The sequence below is a fragment of the Eurypyga helias genome, unplaced genomic scaffold, assembly GCF_000690775.1.
Source record: "Eurypyga helias isolate BGI_N326 unplaced genomic scaffold, ASM69077v1 scaffold20850, whole genome shotgun sequence".
NCBI classification, from domain to species: Eukaryota; Metazoa; Chordata; class Aves; order Eurypygiformes; family Eurypygidae; genus Eurypyga; species Eurypyga helias.
The window spans coordinates 35752-50565 of NW_010228122.1; the positions used below are offsets into that span (position 1 = coordinate 35752).

The following is a 14814-nucleotide window of genomic DNA, read 5'->3' on the forward strand; positions in this document are numbered from 1 at the left end:
GCAGAACCCAAAATTGGGTGTATTGCATCTGTTTTCCTAAGGATAGTGATGTTATTGTGAAGGCAGAGACAATGGATATAAGGATGTGGGTATGGAAGATGCGGCTATTTCATTCAAATCAATACAGAGGGAGGCAACAAAAGGCAGCAGAAAGATGTAGATGGAATGGAGCTCCAGGAATCTTCAAGACCTAGCTTGTGGTGCTACAGGATTCTTGATACTTAAGGCCTGTGATATGGTAGGCCTGTTGTTGTTTTCTAGATGAAGTTGTTAAAGGATAACAGTTGAGGTTATTACAGGATGAGAGAACAGCAAGTCCTGTGTGCAACTTGAAGGAGGAGAAAGGTAGTCTAGTAAATGTGGCCTTTCAGAAGTAAAAAAACCATAATCGCTTATGGATGGAACAGCTACATTCTGCAAGAGACGTTATTCTCTGTGGTAAAAAGAAACAGGTGCCAGGGACTTGGGAAGTGTTTCTGGTCCAGCATTCCTTTTTCACATCTGCTTGATGTGTCAATGTACTGAACTTCCCATAACTCAGGTACATGTGTAGTAGGATCAGGTTCCTAATAGCTTGCTTGCACTGAGTCTGCAGATGGTCAAGTGAAGCATGTTTCCTACCATGGGTGGCTCTGCAGGGCTGGACCTGGCAGTTCTTGGGTCTGTCAAGAGAAAGGAAGCTCTCCTGACCTGGAACATGCCTGAGCAAAGGTTTGGAGGAACCGCTTGCCTGTTGTCCTGTCAGTAAGCCTCTGTTGCAAACCATACCAAAAATTTCAGGGCTGTTGAAAGGGATAGGTTTTGTGTTGGGTTTTGCTTGGAGGACAGAATTCTAATAGCATGATTAAGGATAGATTATGTTGCTTAAGGATAGGTTGTATTGGTGGATGCCCCATCCCTGGCTGTCTTCAAGGCCAGGCTGGATGAGGCTTTGAGCAACCTGGTCTAGTGGAAGGTGTCCCTGCCCATGGCAGGGGGTTGGAACTAGATGGTCTTTAAGGTCCCTTCCAACCCGAACCATTCTGTGATTCTATGGTTCTATGATTTAGCAGACGGCTACTTCTAGTAGGAGACTCAGCTACTTCTTTTACCTGGTTCAGATTTTGAGTTGAAGGTACTTCATCTGCAAATGCTCCTTAATGGTCTAGCTGAGACAGTTGACTTGCGATGGTCTTCTGTTAGAATTTTGATAAGGAACTTAATTGATTACCAGTGTACCTTGAAATAAATAACATGCCCTTCCATTTTTCTTTGAAAGATTAGAAGCTATTTTCTCTTACAAATCACTGGAGATTTCCACTTGGTCACTCTGTAGCATGTGTGTCCGGTGTTATAGCAGAAATCATGAGGAACTTAGGATTTTACTCAGTTCATTTTGTTCAAAATGTTGGGGCTGTCAGCTGTTTGTCTTAGGCAGTGCATAGACTCATGAACTCGAAGTCCCCAGGGAAGTTAGGCTGGCCAAACCCTCACAAATTTACCGTTGATATTGGAAAGATGAGACAACCAGTGCTTTTTTGTATTACTCATCCACAGTGTACTGTCAATCAAAGCCCACTTCGTGGTCACATCTACAAAGCCAGCATGGATGCTACTGCTCTTTTGATTCAGGATTTACATTGTGCACGGTGAAGTCCAAGTTGTTTAAGCTCAGAACCTGTTTTGCCAGAGGCGAATACATTTTTCCATACTTCAGAGAAAGCCTTATTATTCCAGTCAAAATCACAGCATTATAATAAAAGATTACATCCTAGGTATGCACAGAGTACCAAGGACCTAATTAAAATGCATCCTATAAAAAAGAAAGGCATTTTGGTTTCCCTTTGTCTGAAGTGACAAGATCTTGAAGCAACCAAACGTTCCCTGGTCAGGTGGATTAAGTTACCTACTACAGAGACATAAAAAAGTATCAGACAAATCTGAAGAATTTTGTTCATGATGCTGCAGAAAGAAAAGCCTGTACCTCCATTTTAGAAGTCTTCAGGGTTGTAACAATCTTCTGTCCACATCTGAAGTTTTATAGAGATGGATTTTCTATCTATGTAGAGGCCTTCTTCAGCAAGAAGCCCTGCAGCCAGTGATCTGTAAAAACCCCATGCTGTTCAGACGTTCGGTCTTAAGGGCTAGAATTTTGGACTCTCTTGTTTCCCCTTACGTAATGTTCATCGTTCAGTATTTTCTGTGAGTCACAGAGATGTGGGAGATGTTTGAACTGTAGAATGGAAAATTTCTTACCTGTTAACTTTTTTTTTTTAATGTAACAGCAGTATCTTCTTCGATATTACTCATTATAGTTTAGCAGCCAAGAATAATGTCAACTTTGTCCATTCCTTTCCGTAGACTGTTTAGCCAGGTGCACATAGCTTACCTGATTGGTGGTAGAGAATCTACTAATCTATAGCCTTGAAAGGTTGATGGCTTGATCAAATGGCTTTTCTAAGGCGTAGCTGAGGAGGAGGATACATTGTGGGGCAAGAAGTGGAAATAATCTGATGCCCCATACAGTAATGAGAGAGACAGCCAGCAGGAAGAAATACTAATAGCTTGCACACACTGGTATCTTCAGGATTATTATTTCCTTCAGAGCAGTGTATTTAATACCCAAATTAGTTGCACTATAAGGATGATTGCTTGATTTGACACTTTTTGTCTGCACTGCCTGTTTTGTGTGTTAGTAATTTTCTTTATTCTGTTGTTAAAGAATCAGATATATAACTGGAAAAACACCCCGATATAAAATACACTTATTACCTGCAGTGTCTTATTTGCATGATAGTCTATAATTGTCTTGTTTTGACATTGCCAACAAATTAAATTTGCTAGCAGAGCTTGTAGCATTGCAAGTTAAAATACCTCAATAACCTTTTGTTTTTGGAAGATGCTGTCTGCTGCAGCTTCCACTTGTATTCTTGTGATTTTAAAATAGTATCTCAGTTTCACAAATAGGAAATTCTACCCTGATAGACAGCAGCACAAATCACTTAATTGAAATTACCAGATACATTATCATTACAGGATTTTTATATTCAATATGCCAGAGGAAGTGTAGCATGTATGGTACACACTGAGTTTCATAACTAGCCAAAAATGCAGAAGTCTGCATGTGTTAGACTATATGTCCTAGCAGAGTGGGTACTTGGAAGACTTGAGTTCTGGTCTTGGTGGTACTGTGATATTTGGGAGATCATAAAAACAGATGGTGCACCTTAGATTAAAGGTCTGCGTAGGTGCTATTTTGTCCCTCCAGTGTTTAGAATAGACAGTTACTTCATCTTCTCGTACCGTTCTCTTCTAAAAAATTAGCACAATTACAGAGATAGATGATAAATGATTTACGCATCAACTGAATAGACACTAGATTTGAGGTAGTTTAAATACATTCTATTCTCAAAATAGCCTATGCAATAGCTGCCGTGTTCATCTTTTAATGCCTTTAATACATTAGAATGTCTTTTCTAATTTGCTTGAGGGAGGATCAGACTGTTGAAGAATACAGCTCTCATTATGGCAAACTTGAAATGATGGCTGCATAGCAAATGCAAAAAAACCCCAAACCAACATCATCAGATGTGGAAAAAAAAACCCCCAACATTCTTTGCATTCAAATCCTACACAAATTTCATATGTAAACTCTGATCATTGCATAATTATTCTAAGTACTGATCATTGCTTACTTTATAGTTACAATTTTTAAGAAACTTCTCAGTTCTCAGGTCATCTGGTACCTATTAGCATTCTTGGAAACAATGAGTTGTCTTAAGTGGTTTGTTGTATTAATATGAATGGAACTAGTAATAGAAATAAGTTGATCTTTGAAGACAGGTATTGTTTTAGTGGATAGTGTTGTCTAGCTTAACATTTCTGCTTGTCATTGTCTGGGTATCTAGAATTCTGAGGATGTGTAACTGATCAATGTAATGCCACGTCAATGCTTTTGCATGGGTCTATATGAAAAGAAAATTACGTATTTTTACTGACTTTATTCAGGGATTTGATAAGCACAGATTCAAATATAGTGTTTTGAAAAAGATGCAGACATCACATGATATCATAGAGTTGTGCAGGAAAGGTATTCAGGTAAAGATATCTTGAAATATAGTCTATTATGCAACCTGAATTTGTCTGAATCCCCAATTATTAGCTGTCATTGTATTAATTTAATTTTCAATATTTAACTCTTAACTGTGATATCTCTCTGTAAAAAATTACTTTGTTCCTAATGTTTAAAATCTGTTTCCAGGCTGCAAGCTGCTATATAAACAAGACTTTGCAAGACGGTTAGGACTGAGATGTGTTACTTGTAATTACTGCTCACAGCTGTGCAAAAAGGGAGCAACTAAGGAACTTGATGGTGTAGTGAGAGATTTCTGCAGTGAAGAGTGCTGTAAAAAATTTCAGGACTGGTACTACAAGGCAAGTAACTCAGAATTTTTGACGAGAGCTCCACAGTTAAAAAAACCAAAAATGCACATGTGAGGATTTCTCAAGGATTGTGCAGCAAATATGGCTTACTTCAGCAAAGCATTTGCTAAACAATAAGCAAATGTATTAATTTCACTATTTGAGTTTTCTTAGAGCAGCATTTCTACCATCTGATTCTATTAATTCATTTGGCAAGGAAGTCTTGAGTTACAGAAAAAGCAAGGAACTACTATGTATATTTGTTACTTTACAATTCCAATTTTTTCTCCTCAATTGATACCATATTTTTCTTGTCAAAACTTCTTAAATGTGTGTTCAGAATGTTGAAAACAGTGTTAGCACCTGGATGATACCTTGAGTTGACTGACAAATACACTAGGTTAGCAAAGTTTTTCTTGTTCCTGGTTTTGCCTCCTTTTTTGCCTTTTCCCTTCTCCCACAGTTTGAACTGCAGAGGCTTTGGTTGTTCAGTATTTCCCAGTGGAAAGGATGCCAAAGGGAAAAGCAAGACCAAATGGATTTCTAATAAAAGTTTAAATCAAACAGATGGCATCTATTTCCAAATCTCTGGAACCTTAACTACCTTGTGAAGCCCAACCAGCAAAGAGTTCATGTTAAGAGGTTTTTTGCTTTCATTTTTTGAAAAAGATAAAGGTGAAATTGGACTGGGTTTAACCTGCGATTAATACCATGGATAAAATATTTGACCTGTGGTGTGAACATCCTGGAAAGCTACACTGATAATAGCGAAACAAGAGCTGCACTTGTGGATGCAATTGCAAAAAAGACAGTACAAAATTCATCACCTTACCAAAACTCTGTACACAGCCTGGAAGGCAATAAAAAGCTTGAAGTGTTAGAGAGCTAGATACAAGTCCTGTAATTCCAGATGATCGACCTACCATAAAAGAACTGAATCTGAAGACGTATCTGATATTTTGGAATGGCTGGTTCCAGAAATGTTACAGCCAAACACTGTAAAGTCTTTATTTTGAATAATGTGTGTAGGGTCCTGTAAGATATTGCTGAAAGAAAACTACTGAAGACCAGAATGTGTTTCTTCTGTCTCATGTGAAAGTAGGGTGACGAAGCTTGGCTGCAAAGATCTTAAACTTACTAAAATGTTAACTTCATACAATACTTTTAATCTATATGCCTTAAAACGTCGGGTGTGGGGCAAAATTTACCCCTGCGTAAGAAGTGCCTTCTGATAGAGAACTTAATAAAGCTTTGGTGTACTTTAGAAATCTCTTGGTGATTCATTAAAGAATATAGTGTAGGGGTGTGCATACCAAACTGGTTTCATATACATAAATTTCTATGGAAGCTTGTATCTAGTTAAGGTTTGAGAACCACTTGAAAACTCTTAACTTCAGGTCATCCTTCTGACCGATGGGATAAAGCAATAACATCATTGGCCCATTAAGTCTGCCTAAGAAATGCTGTTGGTACTGTGGTACAGGAAAGTTAGGCGTGATGCCGAAATTCTCCACGGAGAGGGTGGTGAGGCACTGGAACAGTTTGCCCAGGGAAGTTGTGGATGCTCCATCCCTGGAAGTGTTCAAGGCCAGGCTGGATGAGGCTTGGAGCAACCTGGTCTAGTGGAAGGTGTCCCTGCCCATGGCAGGGGGTTGGAACTAGATGGTCTTTAAGGTCGCTTCCAACCCAAACCATTCTGTGATTTTATGATGCCCTGAAAAGGCAATTTAATGTAAACAGACTTGCTGGTAACTATTGACTTTTGATACTTTTGATGATACTGAAGTGTTAGATGTTTTTACTCTTGGAATCTTACTATTGATAGTGGAACTAGTCTTACATGATGTTGAATTGTCGATTTTTTTCAAATACTTCTTAAAGCCTTTGCCTGATTCTGCTCTGGTTATAAAAGTTTGGGATTTACTACATGGGGAAGACATGTAATAGGTTTTGGGAAATTGCGTCTTTTGCTAAAATTGTCTTTTTTTTCTTTACATCCTTGCTGATAACTTCTCCCTCTTTTATAAAAGTCACTCCAGGTATCTTAGATGTAGTTGTACATTGTTAGCTGATGTTCTTACCTAGCCCTAAATAGAGAATGATCACAGTATGGGAAGACAGAATAGAGATGGACCCCTCCAAATTTGTACTTCATTTGCTGTTTTGTCTGTTAGCTGTTTTAAAGAATAGTTACATATGTATGAGCTTTGTCTCATTTCTGCAATGTCCAGTGTTATTTTGGAGTTTCAGTGAATGTATTCATGAAGAGAAATAAGTAGTAATAACATAGTAGTGTTTTAATACCAGCATTCTGTTCATTAAACAAGTGTTTGTCTCCATCCTCTTTGTCTACTTTTTTTTATGGACACATCTTTCTCATGAAGTATTATCTGGAAATCATCTTAACTTTTAAAGATAGTTAAGTATTATGGGATAGCTTCTCTGAATGCCAAAATTCTCTTCTCAAAAAGCCAGTATAAGGTAGCAGTGGTTATGTGAAAGTATTAGAAGCACATCAGACTTATCTAGGAGTGTTCTTCAAACCTAAGATGAGGAATTTAAATGTAAAAGAATGGTTCAGTCCTAATCATCTGTTCTGTGGCAACTACAGCTACAGTTCATGCCAACTTCTGAGGAAATTCCTACTGTATGGTGTCCATGCACCTCTAAGATGAGAGGTAAAAGTTTAGGAGTCTTGATGTTAGCTCCCTAGGTTGTTAGAGCTCCTCCTGTAAACTTCAATTGCATGCCATGGTTTGGATGTTAATGTGAAAAATTCCTGGGCAATTCAGTATAAGTATTTTTAGTAGCCTGACGTTTGACAGTTTAGTCATGTGATGCTACTTACACTAGAACATTCAAAGTACCTTGAAAGAGTATACAGCTCTGAGAACGACACAGAAATCTGTTTCTTTAAAAATACATTGTGAAACACTGCTGCAAATACTACAGCTGAAGTGTGCTTACAGGGCATTGAGGGCTACAGTGGAGTATTGCTGGGACTGAGCACTTACGGTGATGACTGTATTCAGTGGAGATCAGGTGTCTTCAGCAAAGGCTACGTAGGAGGTGAGGAGCTACTGTCTGAGGCAGAGAAAAATTAATTATTGTAGCTGGTGAGCTCAGGTAGCAGTGATTGTCAACAGTGGTAGGATTTGAAACAGTGGAGCCAGCATTAATCTAAATGGGAAAGGCAGCAAGACAACCTTACGGAATTTCTCTTGTCTGAATTTACCCATTGTATAGTTAGGCACCTCCGTTTCAAGTAGGTACTGTTGCAGAACAGGTAATCTTCTTTCTCTTATAATCACTCTCTGGAAACATCTTTTGCTTCCTATTTAATGTGAGTTCAGAATAGACTAGAATTGCGGACTCGAAATAGACAGCTAAGATTAGGTCAAATTAATACCAGTCCAGACCATTGGAGAACACTTAGGAACAGGTGATTGGAGGATTTGGAGGATTAAAATTTTAAATAAAAGCCCCACATGTGAAAACTTGGGTTTTAAACCGAATTTGGGGCAAAAGTTAGTGATTTATACTAATCACCATGCCCCTTTGAACATGTTGAAGTTGTACCTGGGAGAAGAATAGGACCAAAAAGCAATCATGAGTGGCAAAGGAGTTATGTGCAACAGGAGTAGAGATGGACTTCTTGGAAACACGGAGATAGAGCAGACTGGAAGGCAGGCATTTTGGAGGTTCAATTAATGCATAGGACCAGTATCCCAAGTGAAAACAAATGGAAAGGGGGAAGAAGGAAAAGGCACAAAATCATGAATTCATGTTTTTGCTTTCAGTTAATTTCATGGTCAGGGAAGTGGGGAGAGCAAGCACGTAGTAGGAAGCCTCAGTGCATGCATGCAAGCATGATCGTGGAAATGGTAGAATTACGGTGGAGCAAACATAGAAATAAAGGATCCTTATAAAGGAATCTTGGGCTTGCTGAGGAATAGTAATTTCCATGTGGAAACCAAACTTTTTTCACCTAAATACCTTAGCATCAGCGCAGGAGAGACAATAATGTGCTTCCTTAAAGGTCTAAATGAAAGAGCAGGACCAGGATAGGGAGCAAACAGTTGCAGGAAGGCTGTACTTGCTGCATTTGACAAGATTTATCACCTTTTCCTTTCTTTGAAGGAGAGAGAAAATTGAGCAGGAAGTGGTGCTTTGATAGTCAAGCGGTGTGCAGCAGGTCAGAGTAGGTGGGCTTTTCTCTACATGGGTCAGCTGTCGTTCTTAACAGGCAGTGTTAGGTGGGCTTGAGATTTAAAATTAGAGTGAATTTCACTTTTTTTTTCTACTGGTATTTCAGCTTTTTGGTGGCTTTGGAAGATGCATTTGCATTAAAGGTGTGAATTCACAGTTTCCCTGAACTGATAAATCTAGGCTGTTTTGGCCACACTCCACACTTCATCATCTTCCCCACTCCCTTCCCAGAACACAACTTACTTGCTCTTTTGTCCCACTGAGAACAGCTCTGCTGCAAAATGAACTATGGACCAGCATCAGCAGCAAATCAAAGTGATAAATGTTTAAGCCTGCCCCCGAAACAGTGAGGGAGGATGGGGGGGTGATGCAGTGCTTGTAGGATCCCTCTCCCTCTGTTCCCTGCAGGTGCAGAAGCACTGCTGCTGGCGCATGCTCAGACCATGGGGGTAAGAAGTACCTGCCCTCCCAGGGGCTCCTGGCACTTGGGGTGAGGTGATCCTGAAGCCACAGCTTTAATTGCTCCTGGGCACACTAAAACATTTTTATTTAAAGGGAACGTGTAGATAGTTTTTAAAGCTGGTTATAATTGAGTCAATATACTACCTTAATTTCTTAATTATTTGAAAATTGCAAGTGAGAGCTGAATTGCCAGAGGATGGTACTGGACTGTTCCAAGTACAGAGAAGGAACTCAACATTTAATTACTTTTTAAATTTGAACTAATTAGCCTGTTGATACTTTTTTGAAGTTGTGAGAACTACAGTTGGACTTTTTTGTTGGTTTTGGGGTTTTTTTTTTAAGCCATCAGAGCCTTGTGCGTAACTGCAATGTTGTGTATGGTTTTACATATTAATGTTTTATGTTGCATACTATCATAACTTCCCTCTTCCTCTCCTGGCTGTATTACTTGGTTGACTTATTTTGGATTCCTGAGCATCCATAAAGCTTTTGAGTTTTTTTAGGACTGCTTTAGGACAGAGGTTGCAAGCAACATGAAGGGAAGCAGTGGTGCAAACCATTCTTTCTTTGCTTGAGTATCTGAAACTGGGGCTACCACTGTTCAGATAATAATTTCTAGCGTGGCTGATTAAATTCCATAGAATCTATTTTGGCCAAAAGTAACTTCTTAGTTGTATGTCATGAAATTATCATCTAGGCTGGTGAAAGATAGATACTTAAATGTTTAGTTAGGGGTACAGAAGAACGTTTTGAGTTTCAAATTAAATGCTAACTAGAGTTTGTGAAAATCTCTGCTTTGAGAGCTGTTGCTTATAAATCATAGAGAAACTTCGATGAAATAAATAATTGGAATCTAAAATCGTTGTGAAATTAAAATATATGTTATTTCCACTAAAGGGCTCTGATTTGCTACCTAGAGAAGTGATTCTGTTTGTGACTTGAAACAACCACCAAACTTCAGTGGGAAAAAGCCCAACTCTGCTTGTCCTCAGTTCAAGCAGGTCATTAAGGAGTCTCAGTCACTTTCTGCTCTTGTTTTGCAGAATTCTTCAGTGAAAATAATTCATGCATAAAATTATTTTTTTTTCTGACTGTCAAGAAATGAGCAATTAGTGAAACAAAGCAGATTCACTCTGGGTTTTAATCCCCAGCAAACAATTGCAAATAAAGTGACAGACGCGCCTGCATACCCAGGTTACACGGTAGTGTAACTGTCGTAGAGCCTACACAAGTGAGACTTAACTGTGTAGTGGTCATGCTTCTTCAGTACTCTAGAAAACATATCCTTTTAAAATGTAGAAACATTTTTTTTTTGTTTCCAAGACTTGTTTAAAAATGTCAAAACCTTTCTTTTGCATTCAGGCTGCGCGATGCGACTGCTGTAAGTCTCAAGGAGCTCTCAAAGAGAAGGTGCAGTGGCGTGGCGAAATGAAACACTTCTGCGACCAGCACTGTTTGCTCCGCTTCTACTGTCAACAAAACGAACCAAATCTGGCAACCCAAAAAGGACCTGAGAACTTACACTATGGTATGTGATGCTTTATGGCTGCTAAATGGCAAACACAATGCTTCCTTTAAATGAAAAATTTAAACCTGCCTGAATTATTTATTTGTTGTAATAAACTGTGCTAGAGAGTACCCTTTTTTATTTTATCATCAGAGGCATCATTGAGCTGCTTGCTATTTTTTATCTTAGCTCCTTATTTTATTGCTTTTTCGAGAGATGAAACATTGCGAGGTAATCAAAGAGTTTCGTAATCACATTTTTAAAAACAGATTTTCTTTCTTGGTTAAGCATAATTTTAGTGTTGTATCTTCATGGGGTTAGAAAATGGTTTTCTCTTTCATTGTGCTCCGGTTTGTCATTACTTGCTCTGTGGAAACACTTCTTTCCAAAATGTGTTTTGGTCACAGAGAGCAGATAAATGCACTAGGAATGGAAAAAAAAGTAATTAAATGGAATTAAAAGGAAATAAATGAAATGGAAACTAAATGAGAATGGAATGAAAGTATCTAGATAAGAGGAATACATTGCTTTCCCCCTCTCCCCAGTGGTCAATAGGTACCATATACATTTGCTGGTAGGGGCTGAATGCATGCTTACATGGTTTAAATGGCAAGTCAGGCAAAGTTAAAATAAATCTGGTTTTTAATTAATATAATTTTTGCAACACAACTTCTTTGTATCGCCATTTTCATATTTGACCATTTTGGTATTTACTTTTCTGAAAGAGGCTGTATTCACATCTGGATGGAGCATTGATTTAGCATTGGCCCTTGTGTAAGCTTCAACGCCAGAAAGTGAGGTGCCTTATGAATGAGAAGTCTTGCGGGCGGTTCTCACCTGCGATGCACCACTAACCAGTGCTGTTAATCTCACGTAATCCTGATGATAGATCTTGTCTGAGTTGCTTACTGAAATTTGCTTCAATTCTGAAAACAGGAAAAAAATTTCTAAAATGTTTTCTTACATTTTTAGATCAGGGCTGTCAAACCCCCCGAACAAAAATAACAGTAAGTACATATATTTAATGTATATATAACATAATTAAATATATTTAAAATGTGATATCCTGGTGGCTTAAGGGGATGCTATTTAAAACCAAAAAATTAGTACCATTGAATGATACTAAGCTAAATGTATGAAGTTTTTTAGTATTTGTCACATCAAGAGTTGAAATTAATTATTTTTATTGTTCATATTTTCAGTGTCTTCTGTCAGACATGTTATGGCTATAGTGCATGAAAGTATTAAAAGTTAATTCCAAACTATGTGTATTTTATTCACCTTTAGATTGATAAGGTTTATTTATTGAGTGTAGAAACAGAAAAGATTTTCACTGTTCAATTACAACAGTGAGGTTGCTTCTCAGCTTTGAAAGGCTGAAACTAAAGCTCCAGGTCCTAAAGTATAATTCCCAGGAGTAGAATAATTGGTGCTCAAGGTCTGATTGACTTTGCTGCAGGTGACAGAGTAGGGAAGCATAACCTTTCTCAGGATTGCTCTCTGGAAGGGTGGGGATCATGAGCGGAGCTGCAGCTTTCATTTTGAGTTTCAGTTTTTGTCAGCTTGGCAACAGTATTAATAATATTTTTTTTTTTTGTTAGCTTCGTGTATTTTGTTTGAAACTTAGTTTTGTTTTGATTCTTTGTCACATGGAAGATCGCGGAAGTGCCTGTTTTTCCATGAAAACACTGACTCACCTTTTTAATGTAAATAAGCTTCTGTACGGTAAATCTTAGATTTAAGTGAAAACATTTTGATGGCTTTTTAACATATATTAATAAAAAATACAGAAAATTAGATTGCTCAGGTAACTAGGGACATCAGACAAACTGAATTGTCAGGTTAAAAACATCTAGTATTTTATTTTTAGTAGGTTCCAATTATGTTAATTCTGTCCATAATTTTTAAAAGATCATATCACAGCTGTTTGTGATACAATTTTTAAAATATATTCTAGTAGGCGTAAGCCTGTCAAATACTGCTGTTCTTAGGACTTGACTTTCCATATTTAAAAGGATATGTGGGGCTAGTCTTACTACATATGATCAAATAAAAGTGGCAGTCTGTTTCCTAAATCAGGTTCTCAATTAGGTGCTAGGGGACAAAAAACCATGTTTGGAACAAGAGGGTTTTTACCTGTTGCCTGTAGGGATGCAGTTTGAGGATGATGGGGTGGTCCCACGTATATGCTGTCAGTATTGTAATGCCAGCAGGGGGAGCGCGACACTCATGCTTTGGGTATGAAAACATTGGTTAGAGCTACTGTTTCATTTAGAAATACTTTTTTTTTTTTAAATGTGATCTTTGGATTATAGCATAGTTCAAGAAGGTTAGACCTCGAGCCACAAGTTTGTCATGCTACTGACAGTGAATTCTTTTTACAGCTACAATTATTTTTGAAGTTATAAAATAACTTAAATTGCACTTTTATTTAAACAAGAATGTGAAGAAGAGTATCTTAAAAGTATCTTAAATTAAAAAAAAAAAAAGGAAAAGGAACATGGGCCAGAACTTGTTCATCAGAGTGCTAGCCCTGACTCAGCAAAATACAACCATGTTACATTCTTGGCAGTGGCAGCACATTACTAGAAATGTAGAATAGCTTGCAGTTAAAGAATAACAGTTAGTGCTGTTGTGTTCCGTTGTGAGTTTCCTCTTCGGTATCTCATATATTAAAATCATCAACCGATAACATTAAATCAGGAATTGTCTGTTGAAATCACTTTGGTGTAACGACACGTTCTCTTTTATTTGTGTGTCTGCAGGGCTCAGCACCGCCACCTTCTCCAACACCTAACAGAGAGATGAAGAACAAGGCAGTTCTTTGCAAGCCTTTGACAATGACAAAAGCCACATACTGTAAACCTCATATGCAGACAAAATCTTGTCAAACAGGTAACTCTTGAACTGTACTGGAACTACTCATTTCTTCATTGTGGATTTTTTAAGCTCTTACTGTTTTGGAAGATACTGCAAACATTCTGATTTTTTTTCCCTAAACTGCAGGTGTAAAATATATTTAAGTACCTGGCAGTGTTTGCCTTTTTCTTTTTTCTTTTAATAGAAGATGATTGGAAAAAAGAATATGTCCCAGTGCCTATTCCTGTACCTGTCTATGTTCCGGTGCCTATGAACATGTATAGTCAAAATGTTCCTGTTCCTACAACGGTTCCTGTTCCCGTAAGTCAGACTTCAGCTTCATTTTTAAATTGTCATCCATTTACCTGCATGTGTGGGGCCCCTTTGTGTTGCTGACTGTTCTCGTTCTGGTCCATCTGAAGGATTGCAGGACGCTGCAGCACTATTTACTGAAAAAGCATTAGAAATCTGACAGCGGCACTTAATTTCCTGGTGGTTCTTTAGGACCTATATGCCTGCTTTCAGTGTGAAAATCTTGCACTGCTGAACTCTTTAGGAGCGATTCGGAGTGATACTTTTGATTTTGCTGAATAAGTAGTGGGTAATGGGAAACTGAAACATCATGCTGGGGAAGGATGGCAGAGTGGGAGACACAGAAGGAATGTGTGTGCCCGCAACAGATAATAACTAATTTGTTATCACGTATGTACCAAATCTCATCCAAATGGTGAAAAAAACCCCACCTGAATTCCTAAAATTCCATGTTTCACAAGCTAGCCATTAAAACAGGACACTGATTTGTCCAAACTGTTAGTCTGGAGTTCTAGTCAGGCAGGTTTGAAGCTCCAAAGTCCCTTCTGTTCTTACTTTGAACCGCTGTATTTTGTCATTTTTTTTCTGTATCCTTTCCCTTCTGTTCTCAATTATTTATATTAAATTTTTTAACCTAACATTTTTTTTTGTTAGCCCACACTGAAGTTACATGTTTCTAATCTGCAGTAACTCTGGGTTTAGTTTGTTTCTGTGCTGACTGTTGGTGATTTGTTGTAGCATTATTATTTTTTTTCTTTTCAAATTATCTCTTCCTTCCTGTCTGCACAGATACCAGTTCCAGTTTTTGTGCCCACTACCCTGGATAGCAGTGAGAAAATCCTTACAGCAATAGAAGACCTGAGGGGGAAGGTACCCTCAAATCCTCTAGAAACCGAGCTACTGAACTTGTCAGGGATGGTATCTGAACATGATGGAAGAGCTGAAGCTTCTGATATGACCAGTGAGTCTCCTGATGAGTTCATGACACTTTGGAGGGTCGGGGTGTGTGAGTGGGTGTGTATGAATCAAGGGAAGGTTTGTTGTTTATTGGTTTATTTGCTTTG

The 14814-nt window shown here is 38.2% G+C and overlaps 1 protein-coding gene across 1 annotated transcript in view; it reads left to right on the forward strand.

The window, feature by feature from the left end:
• Positions 1-14814, forward strand: part of ZMYM2 (zinc finger, MYM-type 2) — a 61730-nt gene that overhangs the window by 32445 nt on the left and 14471 nt on the right. The window contains exons 9-14 of the mRNA XM_010158579.1: positions 4241-4413; positions 10435-10600; positions 11552-11586; positions 13345-13474; positions 13644-13759; positions 14540-14711. Coding sequence (XP_010156881.1) covers positions 4241-4413; positions 10435-10600; positions 11552-11586; positions 13345-13474; positions 13644-13759; positions 14540-14711 — 792 coding nt within the window. The remainder of the gene's footprint in view (positions 1-4240; positions 4414-10434; positions 10601-11551; positions 11587-13344; positions 13475-13643; positions 13760-14539; positions 14712-14814) is intronic.